At 58.4% G+C, this 21,986-nt stretch overlaps 1 protein-coding gene across 28 annotated transcripts in view; it reads right to left on the bottom strand.

The window, feature by feature from the left end:
* Positions 1 to 5,466: 5,466 nt before the first annotated feature.
* Positions 5,467 to 21,986, bottom strand: part of NCOR2 (nuclear receptor corepressor 2) — a 235,426-nt gene continuing 218,906 nt past the window's right edge. For 12 of the 28 annotated variants that reach the window (XM_060401093.1, XM_042234520.1, XM_042234523.1 and 9 more), the window contains 14 exons: positions 21,484 to 21,735; positions 20,449 to 20,598; positions 20,165 to 20,314; positions 19,847 to 20,069; positions 16,908 to 17,449; positions 15,610 to 15,759; positions 15,296 to 15,441; positions 14,603 to 14,796; positions 13,601 to 13,750; positions 12,845 to 12,990; positions 11,426 to 11,479; positions 8,550 to 8,774; positions 7,227 to 7,406; positions 5,467 to 6,651 (listed from right to left, as the gene is read on the bottom strand). In XM_060401093.1, the coding sequence (XP_060257076.1) occupies positions 6,470 to 6,651; positions 7,227 to 7,406; positions 8,550 to 8,774; positions 11,426 to 11,479; positions 12,845 to 12,990; positions 13,601 to 13,750; positions 14,603 to 14,796; positions 15,296 to 15,441; positions 15,610 to 15,759; positions 16,908 to 17,449; positions 19,847 to 20,069; positions 20,165 to 20,314; positions 20,449 to 20,598; positions 21,484 to 21,735 (2,744 nt within the window). In that variant the 3' untranslated portion in view covers positions 5,467 to 6,469. The remainder of the gene's footprint in view (positions 6,652 to 7,226; positions 7,407 to 8,549; positions 8,775 to 11,425; positions 11,480 to 12,844; positions 12,991 to 13,600; positions 13,751 to 14,602; positions 14,797 to 15,295; positions 15,442 to 15,609; positions 15,760 to 16,907; positions 17,450 to 19,846; positions 20,070 to 20,164; positions 20,315 to 20,448; positions 20,599 to 21,483; positions 21,736 to 21,986) is intronic. The other 16 variants (XM_042234531.1, XM_042234532.1, XM_042234535.1 and 13 more) reach the window with 9 other exon arrangements.

Raw genomic sequence — 21,986 nt, 5'->3', positions numbered from 1 at the left:
GTGATTCCAAAGAAAGTCCCGGCAATCTGAATATTTGATGCTCCCATGCTTTGCCACACCGTATGACAGCCCTCAACACCCACAGACCCCCAGAGCTGGCTGTATCCCTGGAGAAGGGCCCGTGCTGCCTCTGCAAAGCAGGTCTTGACCATGTTACATCTTCTCCCCATCTATCTGGTCCACGTCTTTGGAGGGACCACTGGGGCCCCAGATTGTGAATGAGGAGGGCATTCATCAGCTTAGGATAGTGTCCTCTTTTGAGTAGGGGAGTGCTGGTGTCTTTGCAATGGACTTCCCTGGTGGCTCAGGAGTAAAGAATTCACCTGCAATGCCGGAGACCGAGGTTCGATCCCTGGGTTGGGAAGATCCCATGGAAAAGGAAATGGCAACCCACTCCAGTATTCTTGCCTGGAGAATCCCATGGACAGAGGAGCCTGGTGGGCTACAGTCCATGGGGTAGCAGAGTCGGACACGATGGAAGCAACTGAGTGCGCACGCTTGGTATCTTTGCAGAGACTCCAGCCTTGCAGGATGGTCTCTGACAAGGAGTACGGGTGGTAAGGCAGGAGGGTAGGGCCAAGGGACAAGTTCATGTCACCCAGAGAAAGAATCTCGAGGCCTCGGCTGCTTGGGGAGGACAAACGGGGCGCAAACACAGCGCTGGGGCTTTGTGCAGACACGCACGCGTGCTGGGACCGCATGGCTGGCGCCAGGCAAAGTCAACTGAGTTTACTTTCCAGTCACAACTCTGATCTCCCCGCTTGGGAGGAAAAATGGGTTGGGCTTCCTGACATGTGCAATTATGGTGCTGACAAACCTGGTTACCTTGTAGATGTCCCAGGGGTCGCCGTTCAAGAAACAACTTCTGGGGCAGGTAGTTAGCTGATGGTTTCCAGTCACAGGGCACAGGGACGGGATCTCTCTGACGGGCGTCTTGGCTCTTGGTTGACCAAGGCTGGATCCCTGCCAGGTCCTGCTTCCTGCCTTTGTCTTTCACAGGTGTCATCCCCGATAGGCCTCATCCCCCCACCCTAACGATCTCAGTACCTCCCCAAGGACCTGGGTAGCACTTGTGCCTCTGAGAATCAAGCAAGACCATCTCCTTGGACCGTGAAAACAGCTTGCATGTTCCCTGATGACCTTGGAACTCCAGCCTGCCTCCTTGTATGGCCGGGGTTCCAAGAGGCCCACCCTGAGGGGAGGAGTAAGAGGGGTGCAAGGGTTGCAGCCATAAGACCCTCAAGCACACCCCGATTTTCCTCTAGAGAAGCTGTGTGTCCTACCAGAACCCAGAGGACTTGGAGGCCAGCAGAAAGTGGTGCCTGTTTCATCTGGGACCTGTCCCAACCCTTGGGATTACTACCCCCCAAACAGAGCCTGGACGCTGGTGACCCCACTACTGAGGCTCAGGGTGCTGTCTGCAGAAGGGGCTTTGGTCTTCTGTCCTCCCCACAACATTCTCCAGATCCAGATGCCCTTGGGGGCAAACCCTTGGGGGGCAGAGGGAGCTCACTAAGCTCCCTGGGAGGGGAAGACCGACATGGGAATGGCATGGTGGCTGGAAAGAGTCTCTTGCTTTACTTCTCTGAACATCTGCAAAATGGACACATGATTTCACCTCCCTGGCTGCTGGGACAGTGAGAATCCATGCTGGTGAAGCTTTGGCTGCAATTGAATCAAGCTGGGACCAGCCTGGGGCCGAGTCAGGGCGTCCATCTCTCATGCAGCTGCAGAAACACTTCCCAGGTTGGAGGACCGGCTCTGGCCCCACACACCCATCCTGACCCACGTCGCTAGGCTTCTTTTGCTGTCTCCCCAGCCAGTCAATGGGTTCATCACACTCACAGGCCTCAAATCCAACTCGGCAGCCCCCGCCCACCTACAGACAGGGGCCCTGTCGGCAGTCCCATCCCCGCCTGCCCTTAGTGATGCTGCCAACAGCAGCCCTGGCAGCCGACACGTACACAGACCGCCTTCGCTGTCTGCAGGCCGCCCGACCCTGCTGTCAGCACTTGTTTTCATTTACGCCTCCCAAGGAGCCTGTGAAGTAGCTGGTGAGACATTCTAATGAGGAAGTGGGACCTGGCCAAACTCCAGAGGGGTGAGATGGACAGACAGCCCGTCCTGTGACTGCCACAGCTGAACCTTCCCCGGCTTCCCGGAGAAGGCATGAAGACAGACACTTCTCCTTCGGCAGCCCTCCTTGTCCTTCTAAGGGCTCGCTCCCACCAGCTGCCAGTGATCAAGTCAGTCCCACCCCTTCCTGGTAATATGCAAATAAGTCAGTGTACCTGGACCACCTGGAGTTTTCCCTCCCCTCTCTCCTTTCCTAACAAACCCATTCATGTCTTTTTTTCCTGGGCTTACCCTACCAACTCCTGCTCAGATGGGTAAACTGTGTCTCTACAGAACTACACAGCCCAGCTCTGAGTTACTCCTCCCAGCAATACCATTGTCCCATTTTACAGATGGGGAAACCAAGGCACAGAGGGTTCAAATGGCTTGGCCAGGGTCACACAGCCATTAGGTGGCAGCTGGCCCCACAGTCCATCCGTACTCACAGGCCACACCACCTCCCTCTTGCCTGTCCCGTAAGTGGCCTGGCCCCTTGATGGGCCTGCCCCTTCCTGAGGCTGTCCTGGCCCCACACGAGTTTCCTGGCCTGTTTCCCCCTCAGAACCCAGTACCTCACAAGTCAATGAGCTCCAATTTCAGAAAACCAGCCCCTCATCTTACTGGGTGTTGCTTGTTCTGTCTCAGAAATTCCCACACTATGTCCACCCACCCTGGCCTCCTGAATGCCCTCGCTGGGTCTCACCTCCCACCCTTTGCCCACACAGGTTCCTTCCACTCAGCACATCCTTCCCCAAGAACCACCACCTCCAGGAAGACACCCTGATTGTTCCAGGTCAGTTGTCATTTTGTCTGAGTCACCTGGGCCCAGGAAGGCTTGTCCTGAGCCAACCTGGGTGCCTTGGGGACCAGCCCACTCCTGCCTTCCCTGTGGACGGCAGCTCTTCAGGCCAGTAGGCTGGGCCTTCCTCTGAAGAGCTGTCTGTGGCCATATTGGAGACCTCCTGGCCATAAGGAACTGAAGGGATCGGGTTCTAGTTCCAACCTTGGGTACCACCCCTGCCATCAGGAGGGCTGCAAAGCACCTGCATCAGGAATATCTGGGCTGCTGGATGAATACAGATTCCCAGGCGCCACTGTGAACCCAGAGAATCATTCATATCCACCAGGGGGCCCCCAGGCGTTCTAACCAACGCCGCACTGAGACACAGGGACACTAGCTGACAACAGTCCCCCACTTTACACACCACATTCTCTCCTTTCCTACTCAAAGCTCAACAGTCACCAGGGGGCTTGGTTAACAACAGACAGGAAGAGAAAAGCAAGAGCCTTGCTCTCCAGGAGTTCTGTCCAGTAGCTTGCGGTGTGTTAGCAGAGACCCAGAGGAGAGAAGATGGGGAGAGATGATGGGTTTTAGAGGAGGGAATGACCTAACTGGGTTTTGAAGTGTGTGTAAAAGTCTTTCAGGGAAATGCGGGTCAGGGAACAGCATGAGTGTTAGTTGCTCAGTTGTGTCCAACTCTTTGTGACCCCACGGACTGTAGCCTGCCAGGCTCCTCTGTCCATGGGATTCTCCAGGCAAGAACACTGAAGTATGTTCCCATACCCTCTTCCAGGGGATCTTCCCAACCCAGGGATCGAACCCGGGTCTTCTGCACTGGACAGACTCCACCAGGGAGTTAATGCGAACTCCATTTTAAGATGGGCCAGTAAGGAAACTGACCCAGAGAGGAGTTGGATGAACCCTTTGGGGGCTGAGCCTGGAAGAGTGGGTGGACCCTCTGCAGGTACCAGGAGGGCCTGAGTTCTCTCTGTGCCCTGCCAACATCCTGGCGTGGGGTCTGTGCTACCGGCCCTGAGAATACAGAGGTGCTGGGTGGTGTCAGTTCTGACGTCCTGAGACAGAGGGCTGGCAGAGATGACCCTGTGGGCTGACAGTTGTATTACCCCCTCACCCCCACCCCCACCCCCATATCACCCTGGTCTGACTACAGCTGTGGGAAGAGCCATGGGATCCTGGGTGACACCCCTGGTGGCTGGTGTGGCCTGCACAATCTGACCCACCCTGGATTCCAGGCGGGGGCTGGCCCGCACCCCAGGCAGAGGGAGGCCCCACCCAGGACAAGACCCTTTGCTGGCCCAACACTGCCACCTGCCTGTCAGCACCAGTACTGCAGCCCAGGTGCCAGGCTGCACCCTGTGGGACTCAAGCCCTCTGCCTACTCCCTTCATGGCAAAGGTTCGCAGGGTAAACTTGTAGTGCCAGCGAGGCTGGGCAGAGTCCCCTGGGGATGCAGATTTCCAACCCCCCCATGCCCCGGTCTACACCCTGGGGAGATGGGGTGCTGGGTTGACCACCAGGTTAAACGTTGGGCTCGGAATGGCAATTCCTCCCTCCAGCGGCCCTGGTTCTCTCCTCCTCTGCCCCCCCGCCCTGAACGCCAATCCCACACGCCATATCCGCTGCAAAGAACTGCAGCCTCTCTGAAGCGCTGGCTCCACTCCTGAAGGAACAGGGCGGTCTTGAGAGCACAGCCCTTGAGACCCGTTCAACCAAAACCGCAAGTTGCTAATCGGCACGTGTCTTAAGACTTGAGCTGGGAGGGCTGTTCCCTCTTCTGCCGCATGTTCAAAGCCAAGGATCTGTCTGTTTTCTAACGAGGTGTAGGTGGAATAATTTTTAAAGTATTTATTTATGTGGCTATGCCGCAGCTTAGTCGGGGCGCACGGGATCTTCACTGCTGCGCACAGGCATAGTTGCCCCGCAGCACGTGGGATCTTAGTTCCCCGACCAGGGATCAAGCCCCTGCCCAATGTGCCACAAGGTGGATTCTTACCCACCGGACCACCAGCCAAGTCCCAGAACAATAACGTTTAAGGTATTTAACAGTTCAGAGTTGATGATGGCCGTCTCAGACACTGTCAGCATGGGTGTGAATTTCCGATACCCTCCTCGTGGGTGAAAATTCAGTACTCCCACTATGGGTGTGATGGTTCAATGTCCGCACATCGACGTCCTTACGGTTGGTATAAATACTCGGCTGCAGAGGAGCCGACTCACTGGAAAAAAACCCTGATGCTGGGAAAGACTGCAGGCAGGAGGAGAAGGGGACACAAAGGATGAGATGGTTGGATGGCATTCCTGACTCAAGGGACATAAGTTTGCTCTGAGAGATAGTAAAGGACAGGGAAGCCTGGCTTGCTGCAGTCCATGGGGCTGCAAAGAGTCACACACGACTGAGCAATTGAACAACAACATTCACCTGCAGATGGGACGAGTCTCGTGAGTCAGGGGACGTGTCCTTGTCCCCTGCAGGGTTACACTCCCACCGTCCTGTTTTGCGTTGCCCACTCTGGGTTGCGGGTCCGAGATAGAGAAGGAGCCTCTGTAACTCGAGTATAATTTGCTTTTTAATGAGAAGAACGTGTGTAAATGACAGGACGCCACCGCCGTGCGCAGATGGCGGTCACAGAATACCCATCAAATTCATTCTGCCCAAGGAAGGGAGGAAGGGAGGACGCGGGGGGGGCTTGGGGGCTGGCAGCCTCCACCCCCCTTGGTCCTGTGGACGATGGGGTCACCGACTGTCGGCCTGCGCACGCCTCTTGAACGGTAAGCAGAGATCGAAAGCACAGCAGCAATAATACTGGGTAAGTCCTTCCTTGCTTAAAACATCTGAATTATTTCATTGAAGGTATCAAAAATATACCCTGTAAACCAATATATCATTTACACCTGCCTTTCCTTCCCGCCACTGCGGCAATGCTGCGTGAACGAAACAGTCCAGTTCCTCGGAGCAGCCGCTCGCCCCAGGCCACACCTGGCCCTGTCACCTGCCCACCTGGCCTGATTCGGTTTCCCACGGTCTCGTCGGCTGGGGCAGCCCCTGGGGTCCGGGGACAAGAGTGCTGGGGCCTGGACAGGGCCCGTGTCCGTCTGTCCAGAGTGCTAAGCGAGAGGTGGGTTGGGGGCAGACGGGACTGGGGGTGCGGGGGCTGCGAGCTCAGTTTAGACTTTGGTTCCAAATGCGTTAAGGGGGGAGGCAGTGGCGTGGGAGGTGGGTGGTCGTCCTGCTTTGGGTCCCTGGCCGCCCCGGCTGTACGCGTGTGGCCGCCACACACGCCTGCTGCGCCCCCTGCCCGGCCCGGCCCCTCCCCTCCCGAGCACCAGGTAAACATCCCCTGAGTAAGGTCACTGCGCGGGCCAGCCGGGGCGGGAGTCATAGTTAAGGCTTTAGACAGGCAAGGATGCCGGCTCTGGACGGACGGACGGACGGACGGACGGATGGGCGCACAGGCAGACTCAGGGGCTCCTTCCTCAGTGCGGGGAGTCGGCGGCCGCCCACTCCTCGACCCGCTGCTCCAGCTGCTCGCTGCCCCCTCCCCACTCTGACCGTCACTCGCTGTCGGACAGCGTCTCGTACTGCGAGCAGAGCAGCGGCTTGGGCTCCTCGTCCCAGGCATGATGGGGACCGGCCAGGGGCCCGCTGCCCGCGGGGAGCCCGGGCGGGGGCGGGGAGGCCATGACCCCCGCCTGCAGCCGCATGATCAGGGGGTTGTAGGGGAATGGGGTGGACCCTGCCGGAGAGACCAGGAGAGACAACTCGGTGAGCCAGGCAGTCCCTGTGGGCCCCACCCACCTGCCACCCTGGGGCCCTCACCCTCCTGCCTCCGCTGCCCCTTCTATCTCCTGAATGTTCTCAAACTGCCCGCCTGGACTCCCTGCCACCACTCCCATCCCATCCATGCCCAGCAGCCTATCTTCCAGCCCTGCAGGAGCCTCCTAGCTGCTCCTGCCCTTGTCCCCGGGGCCTGTTCTGCAGCCAAGGGATCTCCTGAACCTCCGCCAGGGACCTCCTCGCACTCACAAAGAAATCGGGGGTGGGCAGCTCTCTTGCAACCCCCCTGCAAACCCATGGGACTGGTCCCTGCCCACAAGCTTCTCTCTTCACTTCCAGAATCCTTCATCCTCTCTAACTGCACCCTTGCCCTCCAGCTGGGCCCATACAGGAAGTGTCCTGACCCTGTGTGAGCCTGAGTTTAGCTGGGCAGGGCCCTGAGGGGTTTTCTCAGAACAGGCCTGGCCACACGCTCTGTGCACAGCAGGTGCTCAAGCAGCTGGCCTGGCCCCCTCGCCCAGCCCAGGCGCCCACCTGCAGACGAGGGCCGGTCTTCCCACACGCGGTTGGTGAGCGGAGTCCGGCGGTTGCAGTCTCCCTCCGAGTGCACCGAGGAGACGGAGGGTGGCCGGTCCCCAGATGCCAGGCCTGGGGCTGGGGACTTGGCTTTTCGGCTGCTGGGTCTGCCGGAGACTTTGGCCTTCCCGCCGCCACCTGCAGGGAGACACACGGAAGGGGCCACGTTGGACTGTGAGGACAGGTCTCATGCTGCAGGGACTGGAGGATGGGTGAGGCCCTGACCCCTGCTTCCTGGGCCCCCTGGGGAGGGGGAACAGTAGCTCGGGCCCCTGGGAAGCCAAAGAGGTCAACCAGATGTCCAGACCCAGCCATGCGCCTGGATGTGCAGGGGTTTCTACTAGGGCAGTGGATAGTACTATGTGCAAAGCCCCCTCAGGCTGCCCCGAGGCCCATCTGCCCACTATGGGCTAATACTCCAAGCACAAAGCCTCAGGCCTCTGGCTTGACCCTGACCGCCCTAGGACTGTGCTGGGGCCTGGAGGGCTGCAGGCCCTCTGCAGGGAAGCCGGGGGCCCTGAGGCCAGGCCTGGGCTTGCCTTAAGTCCAAAAACTTCCTGGGGCCACAGTGTCCAGGTTAGAAAAATGGTTCAAGCGCTCTCCTTGTCCAGCCCTTGCTCTGATATGTGGAGTGTTGATTCAGGACCCAGGGCTGAGGGCGAGCTGGCCCGTGTGGTTTCCCTAACTCATCTGAGTTTGGGCCTGGCACACAGACCCTGGTCTCTTCCCCATCAGGCCCGAGGGCCAGCCATGGACACGCATGGTGGCAATCTCAGGCACAGAGCCCACCGGCCTGGCTGCCCATGAGCCCAGGGGTCCCCTCGATCCACACAGAGAAGGTAAGGTCCTCATTCCAGCCCAATCGCCCCCAAGGAGACACAAGAGGGGCCGGGACGCAGGCATCCAGAGACCTGTGTCCGGCAGGGTTCGAGGAAGGCAGGGCAGGGCTCGGGCAGCGGCATGAGTGGTTTTAGAAAAGCGGCAGCTCCTTCGTGCCCAGTGGGCAAGGGCAGACCCGGGGCAACTTGGACACCTAGGGGTGCCCGCCCAGCATGGGGTTAGCCAACTCCAGGACCACATCAAACACGCACAAAAAAGTCAAGTCACAAGCTCCAAAGCTGGGGATGGGGGGCGGGAGGGGGGGCCTTGGTCAGAGGACCGTGGAGGAGGAGGAGGAGGAGGAGGAGGAGGAGGAGGCGGGAGGATTAATGACACCAGGGTAGGGAAAGACGGGGTGGGCGGGCGGGGCTGGAGGGCCGAGGCGGGAGGAGGCCTGCAGACCTGGCGAGGTGAGTGCGTGTTCGCTCCGTCCGTCAGCAGCGGTTATGGGCATAGCAGCAGCGGGCAGGCTGGCACTGGCATTCAGAGGGTTAAAAGCATTGGCGCTGAGCGGGTGCTCTTCCCACTGATCATATTTACCCATGAGCGCCTTTCTAATAATAGCCTCCAGCCCCATGTTGGTGCTGGCATGCTCCTGCACCGCCTGGCTTCTGCAGGTCATGAGGCCTGGGAGAGAGACACACACACAGAGGGGCCAGGAGGGGGCCAGAGGGGGGAGGGAGAGAGAAGCACAGAGGGAGAGAGGGAGGAGAAGAGAGAATACACAGTGAGCACATTTCGGCAAAGCGACGATTCTCGGTTTCCCTGTCTACCCCGCCCGCCCTGGTTTTCCCTATGGGGCGATGGGGCGGGAAGCCTCCCTCTGACTTGGTCACTGGAGACTCTTAGGGATTCCCGGTGTGGGTGAGGGGGAGAGGTGGGCTTTGGGGAAGTTACATGCTCATCACCCCCCACCAAGCCTCACTTCTACTCTGCTCTCTGGGGAATCGGAAGCCCCTTCTGGCTCCCTAACCCCAGCTGGGGCTGTGTCATTATTTAAAATCCAAGTGGTCTTAAAAACAGGGAGTGGGGTGGAGGGCAGGATCAGAGGTCCCCTTATTGAGGGGAAAGGGCTGCAGGGAAACTAAGCCCAGCCTGAGTGCAGTGCTGGGCATGGGGGAGTCCTTCCTTGGTTCCCAGGGTTGCGGAGAGGACGGGGGGAAGGTGACCAGACAGTCCTCCGCTGCCCCCACCTGGGGGCGCCCAGCCCCCTGCCTGTCCCCCACCGCCCCGCAGCTGGGGCCTAACTCTCCTCCCACGCCTTCTGCCCGCCCAGGGAGCCACGAGGAGAGAGAGGTGCAGAGACGGACGGGGGGGTGGGGAGGGTGGCAGCCATGCAGTTACGGTGCGTGCGAGGGTCAGGGCAGAGCTGGAGACGGTGGCCTGGCCGCGCCCGCCTGGCCACCCCGGCCCGCAGTGGCCCGATCGACGGTTGCCCCCATGGGTCCTTCCAGACACCCACTGCGAAGTCAAGCCAGTTACTCCTTTCTGTTTAACAGGTTTTCTGACCCTCTCGTGTTTCCCAGGGACTGATTTTGCAAACCCCGGGGAATGTGCCTCTTTGGGGCATTTTTGTTGTTGTTAAACCAGACTTCGCTTTCAAAAACCGCCGACAAAGCTCTCTGCCTGCCACCAGGCAGAATTTTTCATGAATTTTAAAACTTTTGCTCCGAGCCAACTGTATGATTAGCAAGTCTGGCTGACCCCTGACTCATCTGTAAACTGGACTGCTGACTTCGTGACACGGCAGTTCTAAAGTCACATTTCTAAAGCAACTATCTGCTGTCTACGTTTTCTTTTTCTCTTCTTTTTACTTTCAAACTCATTCACAGCCACAAGACCCCTTGACTTTTTTTTAAGCTGGGTCTTGGCCATGTTTCATCAGCACTTCAAATAAAAAAAGCCATGTCCATCAAGAAAAAGCAAATTTTCCAACAGGGGTGATGGATGGGTGGAGGGGCGGTCCACCCATTTATGATCCTACAAACTAAAACACTGGGAAGTGGAAAAAAATAGATGTGAGGGCTACTGGTCATGATGGTTCCTCGGTAGGTTAGCATGCTACAATCACAGATGAGCCCGACACCAAGGTCATAGATACGTGGTCTGACTGGTACTTAGTCAGGAAGCTGACCCACCGCCAGTCCTGAAGCAGGAGCTAAAGCAGCAGAGACTGAGGTCTGGGGGAAATTCTTTTGTTTGGATTACATTGCTTTGAAAAAAAAGTTGAATCTAATTTATATACAAGTTTTCAGATAAATCTTCGTTGTTGCGCGTGAATCTCTACATACACATGTACCTGCGTGTCTCAGCGTCTCAGTCAAGGTTTGAAACATTCTGAAAACATCCATTTCTGACCATCTTGTTGTTTCGACCAGATTGCCTCTTCCCTGTTGCCTAAGGCTCAGCATTTAGAGGCCCTGTGGCCCCCTGATAAAATCCAAGAGTTGTCTTTTGCTCAGCTGTTCCTGGAGCTGTGATGGCCCTAAGAAGGCCAGTATGTGCCCCTGTGTTCCTCCCGAAGATGCTTCCTCTCTGGCAGAGGGTCAGCCCCATCTGCTCTGGGCTCAGTCGTTTCATACCAGACACAAGGCCATTCCCCACCCAGCCCTACAGAGGCAGCAGAAATGCACAGTGTGGCCCCTACTGGAGGCTGGGGGATCCAAGCCCAAGGGCCTCCAATGCATCATAAAAGGCTTAAGTCTCAGCTTAAAAACACGTGTGGATTTTACACTCCTCTCAGAATACATCTACAGTGTTCCCCTAGCCCCCTGGCTAGCATTTTCAAGTAAAACTGATGCTCTGTCTATATAAAATGCCCACCTGGACCACAAGGGCAGGCTGTATGTGAGCACACAGGCTCACTACCCATCCACAGACTTGAGTCTCCATCTGAGACCCCAACAAACAAGCCGGGTAAGTTTCTGGACAGCTGTGTGTGATTCTAACACTGTCCTAAATGCACCAGGAGGCCTTGAAATTGAACTCCATTAGAGACTCATTGCAGGCCTCCCCTCTCCCTCGTCTCCAGCCTTTTATGTGCATCTGTATCCCCACTGCAACGTTTGTTTAGACCAGAGGAGGGGACACACTCGAACTGAGAAAGGCTGCTTTTCACCATGGCTACAGCCGATGTGGGGCTCAGAGACCTCCGTGACCTCACTCCCAAGTCTCCTCCTGGGTCCAGACACCCAGTGTGACCTCCCCAGGGTGCATAGTGATGGGGGTGGGGTGGGGGGACAGGCACAGGGCTGGTGGCCCCCGGGATGGATGGTTACCTGCTCCGGTGATGGCGGGCATGTTGAAGATCTCTGTCCCCGGTTGGCCGATGTCTGGAGGGGAATGATAAGAAGGGTTAGGGCGATGGGCCCACAGATCCTGGAAATCATCTGCCCCGTCCCCCACACCCCATGCCCCCGCCACCCGCCCCACTTTCCTGTCTGGTCTAGGCAAGGTGCACCAGCCGGGAGCTTGTGCAAGGCAGCAGGGCTAGTCTTGGTCCATGGGATTCTCCTGGCAACAGTACTAGAGAGGGTTGCCATGCCCTCCTCCAAGTCTTCCCGACCCAGGGATCGAACTCGTGTCTCTTGACATCTACCTGCATTGGCAGGTGCATTCTTTACCACCAGCACCACCTGGGGCAGCACTTGAGAGTCTGTATTTTTTTTAAAAAAAGGCAGCCTGCCATACATAACGCCTCACTTGGCTGTCTTGAGTCTTGGAAGCTTGACTACCCTGTGTGTGTGTGCCAAGTTGCTCAGTTGTGTCTGACTCTTTGCAACCCCATGGACTGCAGCCCTTCAGGCTCCTCTGTCCATAGGATTCTCCTACAAATGGACCCTGAGCGCTCATGTGGAGGTTCTAGCACAGCTAGAGGGGAGCACAGAGCTACTCATACACCCTTGACCAAAGAGGGGAAGGTCATCCTCTTCAACTGAGCACACAGCTCTCGGAGGCACACGCGTGGAGCAGTGAGGGAGGAAGGGGATGCCCGCCAGCCAGCCAGGTCAGCCAAATCAATCCTGGTGATCAATGGGGTGACAGAGGTCACAGCCAGATGGCCCTGACATCTGAGATTTTGCGTTCTGAGTCAGCTCTCGGGGGCTGCTCACCCGCTGGCCAGCGCACGGCACTTGACAAGATTCTGGACTTAATAGCCTGGGCCAGGGACTGTCTTCAAGGTTGCAATGCCAGCCCCAGAAAAAGAAAAGGCTCTGCAAGGCCCTCGAGCTCTCCCCAGCTAAAGAGCTCTTTGAAGCTGGGGATATGAGGACCCTTCATTCATTGGTTTACCGGCTCAGAGGGTCTCCTGAGCATCTGTTATGGGACAGGCGCTGTGCTAACAGGGGTGGGGAGCTGAGCTAGGACTGACATCCAGGAACCATACAAACGGGAAAATCACAAAAGTGAGGCACACTGTGAATGGGAGACACGCGTGACCCCCATCTCTGGTGCCCAGCGTGAACTGGCCCATTCATGCAAATATTCCCCGAGAGCCCCCTGTGCGCTGGGCACCATTCTGGGCACTGCATTCTGTGCCACCAGGTACCCAGAGCAAAAAGAGAGACCACCTCGGGCTCCTTGAACATGAGGTGACGGGTGAGCAGGAGAGGTGGTCGGCAGGTCCACCTGGCCGTGCTGGTCCCCAATCTCGCCCCCTTGTCATCCTTCTCCCGGGGAGCGGGTGGGCCGCTTACTGTATTCTGGCTCGTTCCGGTTGTGGGTGTTCAGCTTCTTATTGATCTCCTGTTTCTTAGATTTGACCATGGCCGAGTTGCTCTCGGTCAGCTTGCTGAAGAACGCCGGCGGCTGGCTGGTGTTGCCTGGAGACTTGGAGCCCATCCTATTGCAAGGTTCAGACACCACAGGTCAGTTCACTTGGTGCTGAGCTTGCACACCCTTGATGATGGGGCGCTCACCACCTGATCTGCCTTAGAAATTCAGAATCATGCTTTTCCCACCCCCGAGCCTGCTTCCTCAGTCTCTCAGGGACCATGTCTTCTGAAATCCCCTATCCTTGGGCTCCGGTATCTCTGGAGAACCCCAGCTGTCCTGGTGGGCCATACCTGTCTGCCTGCCACAGTCAGACGCCCAGAAAAGGGGCCCAAATGGGCTCAGATCACACCTTCCCCTGAGATGAGGGGGCTTTTTTCTCTGCCTCCCTCCCAACCCTGGGCCCCGGCTTGGTCCAGAACATGTAGCTCTTCAAATCTCAGATCCTCAAGTGTTGGCAACAGGGGCCCAGCCTGAGCTGAGAGACCCCAGCCCAAGACCCTGGAAGTTGCCATGGAGGTCTCCCAAGTTCCGACCTTGTTTAGTAGGTCTGAGGTCCTCAGTTGCACCCTGAAGCCCTTGTCAAGCCCTCAATTGCACAGCGGTGGACCAAGGCCACAGGTGGGCAAGGGCTGTATTCCTGAGCGCCCCAGGAAGGGGAGGGGCCACTGAGAAGATACCTGGGCTCCGCCTGTTCCCCGTCCCGGTACAGCAGCGGGTACATGGTGCCCCGCAGATGCCCAGGCTCCACCATGCCCTCCGGCGGGGACACAGGTTCAATACCATCCTCACCGCTGCCCGGGGCTGACGTCTTGCTTGGCTCTGGAGACCTGGGTGGAGAGAGGGTCCCAGCGGTGGTCAGAGCTCTGAGCTCTCCCTCTTGAAGGGGGCGCACCCCTCCCTCCACTCCCCTGCAAGCCCTGCCTCACTCTAAACCAGCGCTTAGCACACTTTTCCTATAAGGAGCCAAATAATAAATATTTCAGGAGTGATGGGCCAGTTGTGGTCTTGACTATATTTTTCTTCATTTAAAAAGAATAATCCTTTAAAAATGTAATACCGTCTTCAGCTCACGGACTGTGCAAGAACAGGCTATGGCAGGATTTGGCCCGTGGGGGGCACTTTGTCGAACCCCTGCTGCTTCCCCACACCAGGGACCCCACTGCTCCCCCAAAGACATCCTGCCATCTCCTTTCCTCTGTGTGCCACCCAGAGTGGCTCCCTCATCCTAGTGGAGGGCCCTCAAGGGGGTCCTCCTCTCTCCTCTCTGACCGGGGGCCCCTAGGGGTAACCAGGAGTGTGAAGTGCATGTGCGCCTGCTGGGAGGCTACTCTCACATCACACAGCTCTGCTTCGAATCCCAGCTCCGCCACTTACTGGCTGCGTCCCCGTGGGCAAGTGAGTTCACTGCTCCATGCCTCAGTTTCTTCATCTGTGAAATGGGGTAACACTGCCTATACTTCCTGAGGCTGTGGTGAGGATCCTGGTTGGAGTGTGTGAAGGGTTTAGCTCAGTGTCTGGAACCCCCCGAGTGTGGTGTACGTGTCAGCTAGGTGTCCAGCTGCTCTGTGACCTTGAGCCAACTCCCCGCCCCCCGAGCTTCACCCTACCCGCAGCAGACACCTAACAAAGCTCCTCGGTGGGGACTGGCAAGGGGTACCCTGTCTCCCACCCCTGCTCACCTCTTGCCCCCTTCACTGTGGGGTGAGCCACGGGCCTGGGTCCCGTGGTCTGGGGGTGGGAGGTAGAGGTCGCTGGGTGGGCGGCGAAGGTCCAGGACAGGGCAGCTGGCTCCGGGGAAGGAGTAGAGGGGGGCAGGGAGGGGCGCGCTGAGCTGCTGCGGGTGGTGCCGCGTGTAGTCCTGTGTGATGACCTCCTGCAGGCCAAGGGTCAGGGGAGACATGAAGGGTCAGGTGCCAGCCAGCTGCCAGAACCTTCCAGATGGGGTGAGGGCTGAGCTGAGCTTTGGGGGCAGAACCCGGGGGCGTGGGCCTTGGCTCCCCAGGAGCTTTGAGCCTGTCTGTAGCAGCTCAATGCCCCCAGGTGCATGGGGTGAGGCCAGAAGTCCCCAGCTGGGCCCTGAGATGGGTCAGATTCCACAGGCCAGCATGTGTGAGGTATGGATCGTGGATGGGCTTATGCACCTGACGCCCCATCGGTGGAGGAGGGGGGACAGCTACAGCACCTGATTTGGAGACGACTCTGGGAAGCCCGGCATGACGTGCCCTTGCCAACCCCCAGATCCCTGGTTCGCCCCCCACCCCTACCCAGGACTCAGTTAACCCATTAGAGGACATGTGGACCCTCCTCCCCTCCCTTTCTCAGGACCTAGTCCTGCCCCAGGTGCAAAGGCAATGACGAGGCGGGGTAGTTACACTGATGTGCTGTGCCAGGGTGACCACCCGCTGGTGACCTTTGACCCCTGGGGTGGTCTGGAGCAGCGGGCTGGACGAGGGTTGGCTCTCGGGCAGCGGCCGCAGGTGTGGGAGGTGTGCCGCCTCGCCGCTGAGCTTCCCAGGGCCTGCGGGCAGAGCAGGGCTGGTCAGGGCGTGGCCAGGGTGGGCAAGGCCGGTGGCCCCCTGGGGCTGCCATCCTCAGATCCCGGCTCCGCCCTTTGAGCTGAGACACGGGGCCAACTCCACCGCCTCCGAGTGCCTCAGCTTCCCCGTCTGTGGGGGCAGGACCCCACCTGGCTGCTTGTGCCGCAGGTCTCCCTCCAGGTGGCTCTTGTCGAGCTCCTCCAGCTGCTTGGGGAGCCCCTTGTCGTGGGTCAGGCTGGGCGAGCTCACGGGGCTCACGGGCTCCACACCGTCGGGGCTGTAGCTGCCGCCGTGATAACCTGCAGCCGGGCGAGGCCCTGAGTCAGGCCAAAGCCAGGGCCAGGGCTGCCCTTCCCAGCCCGCCCCTCCACGATGGATGGGTTCCCCCGGGCCAGAGGCGGGGAAGATTTGGGCGGACGGAGAGCGGGAGTGAGCCAGCGTGAGGGCTGCTGGCCAGCCAAGGGTGGGGACATGTCGGGAGAGGAGGGTGAGACAGCACTGCAAAGAGAGGTGGACGGAGAAGAAAAGCAGAGAACGAGACACACAGGCAGACAGGTCGGGAGAGATGGAGAGAGACCCAGAGAGAGTGAGAGACGGACAGCAACAAGGTGGGCAAGGGGGACGGGAGACAGACCCGGCTGGTGGGGGCCGGGGTGGGGCCGGAGATGGGGCAGGATGGGTTTCAGGAAGGGAGTGTAGAGGTAGCGGATGGGTGGCGAGGGTGTGAGGCCAGTGTGGTGGTGAGTGACACTCAGATCCCAGGGTCATCCCCCCCACATCCCCCTCTCCAGCACAGAGGAGCCCTGAGCTGGGGCTGGAGGTGGGAGACAGGCACAGAAGATTCCCCTCTTCCCCAGGGAAGCTGGCTGGTGGGTCGGCAAGGGAGACATGGGGCCAGAGCATCCCCAAGACCCCCCTCACAACCTGGGCAGAGGACGCAGGGGCCAGGTTCCCAGCTCCTACTGGGAAGTGGGAAGGTGCTTCTCTTTCCTCCCCGAGTTCCTCCCCACTGTACACCCTGGGGGCAGTGGGGCGGGGTGGGGGAGGCGGCCTCCAAACCACACACAGCAGCAGGCAAAGGCATGGGCCTGCGCCCCTCCGCAGCCCCGCTCCCCAGACAAAGGTGCAAAGGGGAAGATGGGAGGCGCAGCTGGAATCAAAATCACAGATCCATTCATTAAAGGAAAAAAAAGCGAAAATCCAAAAGAAAAAAGAAAAATCATGATAAAAACGATGTGCAAATGATGAAGTGCTCCCCGCTCCGATCAGAGGGTGGGTAGGCGCAGCTTGAGGAATCATCAGAGCGTGCAATCGACGAAGACGAGTTTCAAAACAAAATACCAAAACCAACGAAAAATGGGGGGAGGGGAAAAATAAAAAGCAGAGATCTGAAAATATCTTTAGGCCACAAGACGGGGTGGGTGGGCGGCGGGGCCGGAAGTCTTACCATCGCGAGGGGAGTCGTTGGCCAGCGAACCTCCTTCTCGCGGCCCTTTATCGTGAGCAATTTGACGCATGATTATCGCGTCTATGAAGGTGGCCGCTGTCAGGGTGGTCTTACCCAGAGAACGGAGTTCCAATTCCTGGATGGAAAAGGGTTTACTTTGAGTCTTTTCCCGGTGCAGGTCCGCAGCTGAGGCGGGGGGCGCCGGCTGGTCTGGGCTGGCGTGGTGGGATGCGAGGCTCTTCGCTGGGGCACGGGCGATGGCCGCGTGGCTGGAGCCGGGGGGTGCCAGGGGCCGAGGCTCGGAGCCCTTGCCGGGAGAGGAAGCAGGCTCCAGCCCGGCGCGGGCCGGAGGCTTGGCGAGGAACGTGTGGCCAGCGTCCGCGCGGGGCCGCTCAGGCCGGGCAACCCGAGGGGCCTCCTTAGGCAGCAAGACAGGCTCCATGAGTGGGGGGTAAACCCCATCAAGGGTGCCGCCCAGCGGGCAGTGGGTGGCGGGTGGGAATGTGGCAGCTGGGCGGACAGGCGAGGAGGTGGAGGTGGACCTGGGGGAGGAGAGAGGGAGGGTCAGCAGCTGCAGGAGCCACAGCTGTGGCCCTTAAGGCTGAGGCAGGGTCACTCCCTCACTTTGACACCTTGAGGGGTCGCCACTGCCCGGAATAGCTCCCTCGTTCCCCAGAATAAACCCTCCCAACTGTGGCCTGTGAGACCCCATGCCATAGGGCCTCACCTACCCCATCCATCCATCCATCTACTCATCCATCCATCCACCCATCCATCTACCCATCCATCCAACCATCTACCCATCCATCCAACCATCTACCCATCCATCCATCCATCTACCCATCCATCCATTCATCCATCTACCCATCCATCCATTCATCCAGCCACCCATCCATCCATCCATCCATCATCCCATCAACCCTTACTGAGCACCTACTATGTCAGGCACTGTTCTAGACATCAGGGATATGACAGTGCACAAAACAGACAAAAGTGCCTTATGTTCTAGGCGAGGAGACACACTACACACAGGCTGATATGATAACATGATAAATTAAACTCCTATTATTGTGGCACTTGCTTGAAGGTAACGATTCTGGGTGGAAAACAAGCAAACAGCAAGGGGGCTCTCAGGCATGAGTGGGGTGGGTGTCTCCCTGAGGGGCTGGCATATGAGCTCGAGAGGAAGTGAGTGAGCCCCGTGAAGAATCAGAACCCCAAGGGCAAAGGCCCTGATGGTGGGCCAGGGTGGGAGGTTAGAGGAAAGGGCAGGGGCGCCCAGTTCTTTCACCTCAGCCACCAGGGGCCAACCAGGGCTCCTTGCTGTCTCTTCTGCCCAGAGTGCTCGCCTCACTCCAATTGGGCTGGAGCTGGCTACTCAAGAGTCCCATGCCTCTTTCTTCAGGCAGCCTTCCCTGATTGCTGCCTTGGTCTAAACCATAAGCCCTAAGAGGGCAGGGCTTGCATCACCGTGTCCCCCATACCCAGCACAGGGCAGGAGACCCACTGCAAGCCCACCAGGAGGAAGAAATGCGCAAATGCACTCCCTCTGACCTTCACAGGCTAGTGTAATTATCCCCACGCTGCAGACGAGGAAATAGGCTTGGACATGAGCTGGCCCGACTATCTCTCGTTGGTCTCTCTCTCTAGCCCAGTGTTTCCATGAGGAAGTCTTTCACTAACCCTCACCCTCAAGGGTCTTCCTCAGCTGCTACTGGGGAAGGCTTTGCTGTTCCTGCTCCAGCTTCTCACCGGCTGTCGCTGGTGGGAGCTCATGTCTGGGCACCCTCCTCTTAAGTAGTCAGGTGCTCCTGTTCTGTGTAACTGCTGGGAACTGACTCGGAGGACACCAAGATGATGCTTCTGGTAAATGACGTTGTTGTTTTTTTGTAATTGGAATTGCGGTGGGGAGGGCATGATTTACAGCAGCCAAGTGTGGGGAGACTTGCATGAAGGGACGCTTCATTTTGGAAGAAGCAGCTGCCTCCACACAGGTCCCTGGGCAGAGAAGGGCCCTGGGGAAACTCCTGTCCCCAGTCAGGCAGCTCAGCCCACAGGCCTTGGGCAGTGGTAGGAGGTGGGTCACCAGCAGGGACTCGGGCCTGTTGTGATAGGAAGTGGACTCTGGGGACCAGACACATCCGGGCCCTCTGCAGGTTCTCCAGTATCCAGGGAACCTCTGGCCTTGATCCAGACAAGAGGCACCTGACCTCGTCCTCCCTGTGGGGCTCTGCTGAATCCCTGGAGGAGCAGGAGAGCCTCTCCTCACAGCCCTCGACCTGACTCTTCCTCTCTGCTCCACAGACTCCATTCCTGAACTCCACAACCTACCCAGCTGCTCACCAGCCACCCTCCCCATCCACCTACTCATCCATCCATCGACCCAACCCCCACCCACCTACCCAGCTCATCAACTATGCACCTTCCCATCTACCCACCCACCCACCTACCACCTAACCCAACTACACATTCCTCCACTTACCCAACCCATCATCTGCCTATTCACCCATCTACCCTCCATCCACCTATCTAACCATCTAACCATCCCATTAGCCTCCCATCAATTCTTCCACCTATTCACCTAGCTCTAACCATCAATCCATTCGTCCACCCACTATCATCTGTCTGTCCACCCACCTATCCATTCATCTAGTCTGCCATCCCTCCATCTACCAGTGACCCACCTATGCGCCTACCTACTCACCTGTCATCCATCCACTTATCCATCCACATAAGTGGATATCCACTTATCCAAATCTATTACAATCCATCCATCTAACCAAATCATCCATCAATTTACCTCCTCACCCAACTCTGCCCACCCATCGCTCACCCTCCCATTTATCCCCGGGCCCATTGGTACCAGCGCACATCCCTCCACCTGTATCCAGTGACCAGCCCCCCACCCACCATGGGCCGGTCTCCACCCCTGTGCCAACCTGGCCCACCTCAGGACCGTAGGCGTGCTGGGCTCCACGGAGGTGATGATGCTCTTCATGCCCGTGTTGTGCAGCACGCTGGGCCTCTGCTGGATGGCGTCCTGGGTCCGCGGTGAGATGGGCGAGTGCTGGTGGGCGTGGGAGTGGGAGGCGGGGCGGCTGCTGCTGCTGCCCCCACCCCCGCCGCTGCCGCCGGCGGCACCGCCGCCGCTCTGCTCCGTACCTGGGGGAGGCAAACTGTGCTATCAGACCTGTGGTGTGGCTGTGAAGACCCCACCCCCGCCCCCGCGGCGAGGGCTGGGGGCTCAGCCGTCCTACCAGGTCTCCAGATGGGTGCGTGCTCTACGGTGGTGGTGGACGTGAGGATGGACTTCTCCCGCTCGCGCTCGCGCTCGCGCTCACGCTCCCTTTCCCGCTCCCTCTCGGTCGAGGACGTGGCGGTGGGTTTTGTCAAGTGAGTGGGGCCTCCTGGAAGCCCAAAGGCCTGCGGCTCAGCCCCAAGGACAGGAAGCTCCCCCCGCACCCCAACTCATGTTCCGGGATGGAACAGAGAGGCCAAGGCATCTGCCCAAGGACGCCCAGCACTGGGGTGGGGGCATCACCTGGGGAGAGCGGGGAGCTGCTGAGCCGGCTACTGAAGTGCTGGGGTGCAGTGGGGAGGTAGGCGAGGCGGTCCATGGCGGTGGCTGGCGTGCCTGGTGTTGGGGGCACCAGCACAGGCAGATGTGGCACTTGAGACAAGTCGATGATGCCTGTGAGAGAGGAGGTGGGGTGGGGGCTGCAGCCACTGGGGAGGAGAGGAGCCAGGCTGCCTGCTCGCTGGACCGCACCACCCGCTGGAGCACCGCGCACCCTCTGAGAAGCAGCACTGCCCCGTGCTCCCTCCTTGGTGCACACCCTAGGTCTGAATGCCGGCTGCTCACAGCCCCTCCTCCCTTTGCTCCCAAGCCCTGAAGTAGAGGTAGCTTGCAGGTGGCGCCACTGCATACACTGCTGTGCCCCTTTTGCCTGTGACCCTAGGCCATCAGTTGCTTGTATTCAATCCCCACTGTTTGAAATACCTAGTGTGACCAGTTTTAAAACAACTGGACCCTAACAAGGACTTGGTTGTTCCGAAAGAACATTCCAGAAGTGTTTCTAGAGAGTGTAATATTCATGTGCAAAGTAACCACAGGCTGGGTGCTCATCAAGGGAACAAGAAGTTCAAACAGCCTTACATTTCCAAGTTTTTTTTTAAAGGACCACATACATCAACAGGACACACAGGCACATGCACAGCCCATGTGCCATCCAGGATGTAGCCACACACAACTCTAAACCACTGGCGGTGTGGTGGTTAAGATGTGGGCTTTCACTGCCTGGGTTTGATCCCTGGTCGGGGAACTAAGATCCCACAAGCTGCAAGGTGCAGCCAAAATACATTAGTAAGTTAAACCACCCGCTGGGTCTGTGTGCGCTCTCAGCAAGGTGACACCACTTGGGACTCTACGGTGACCACTCTCGGCAAGGACAGGTGTACAGGCATGGGCACATACGTGTCCTGTGCTTTCAGGAACCTGGGCAGACCAGGGATAAGGCCGATTCTGGGTAGAGGGTCCTGCCCAGCCGTGTGCCTGGCAGCACCCTGCCCCACCCACCTCGCGGGCCGGTGGCGTAGTTGAGGGCCAGCGAGGACTCTCGGGGCGACAGGCCCCTCAGCATGTCGGCTCGCTGGGCCATGGCGGTGGCTGCGTTGTGGTGCATCTGCTGCGAGGTGATGTAGTCGTTGATGATTGTCTGGCGGTTCTCCAGTGCCGCCGTGTCGGGGTAGCCGCGGATGAGGTACGGCGGGTACAGGTGTGGGTAGGTGGGGTTGGGGGCCAGGTGCCGGGGCAGGTAATAGGCAGCGGCTGCCAGGAGAAGGGGAGTAAGTTCAGGCCGGCCCACACCTCGGCTGGGAATGCCCCTCTGCCTGTCTTAATGCCCCACAGCTTCTCCCAAACACTCCCACAAAACAGAATTGACAGCCTCAAAGTAGAAAAACTCTTGCTCTCCAACATACCCGAGGGTGCCTCTTACTGATAATATTCTTGGGATCAAAATTCACCCAAACACAGGGTATCCGAAATGTGGATCACAAAAATACCTAAGGGCTGTGTCC

This window comes from Ovis aries, chromosome 17 (assembly GCF_016772045.2).
Source record: "Ovis aries strain OAR_USU_Benz2616 breed Rambouillet chromosome 17, ARS-UI_Ramb_v3.0, whole genome shotgun sequence".
NCBI classification, from domain to species: domain Eukaryota; kingdom Metazoa; phylum Chordata; class Mammalia; order Artiodactyla; family Bovidae; genus Ovis; species Ovis aries.
This window is presented reverse-complemented; position numbering and strand designations above follow the sequence as displayed.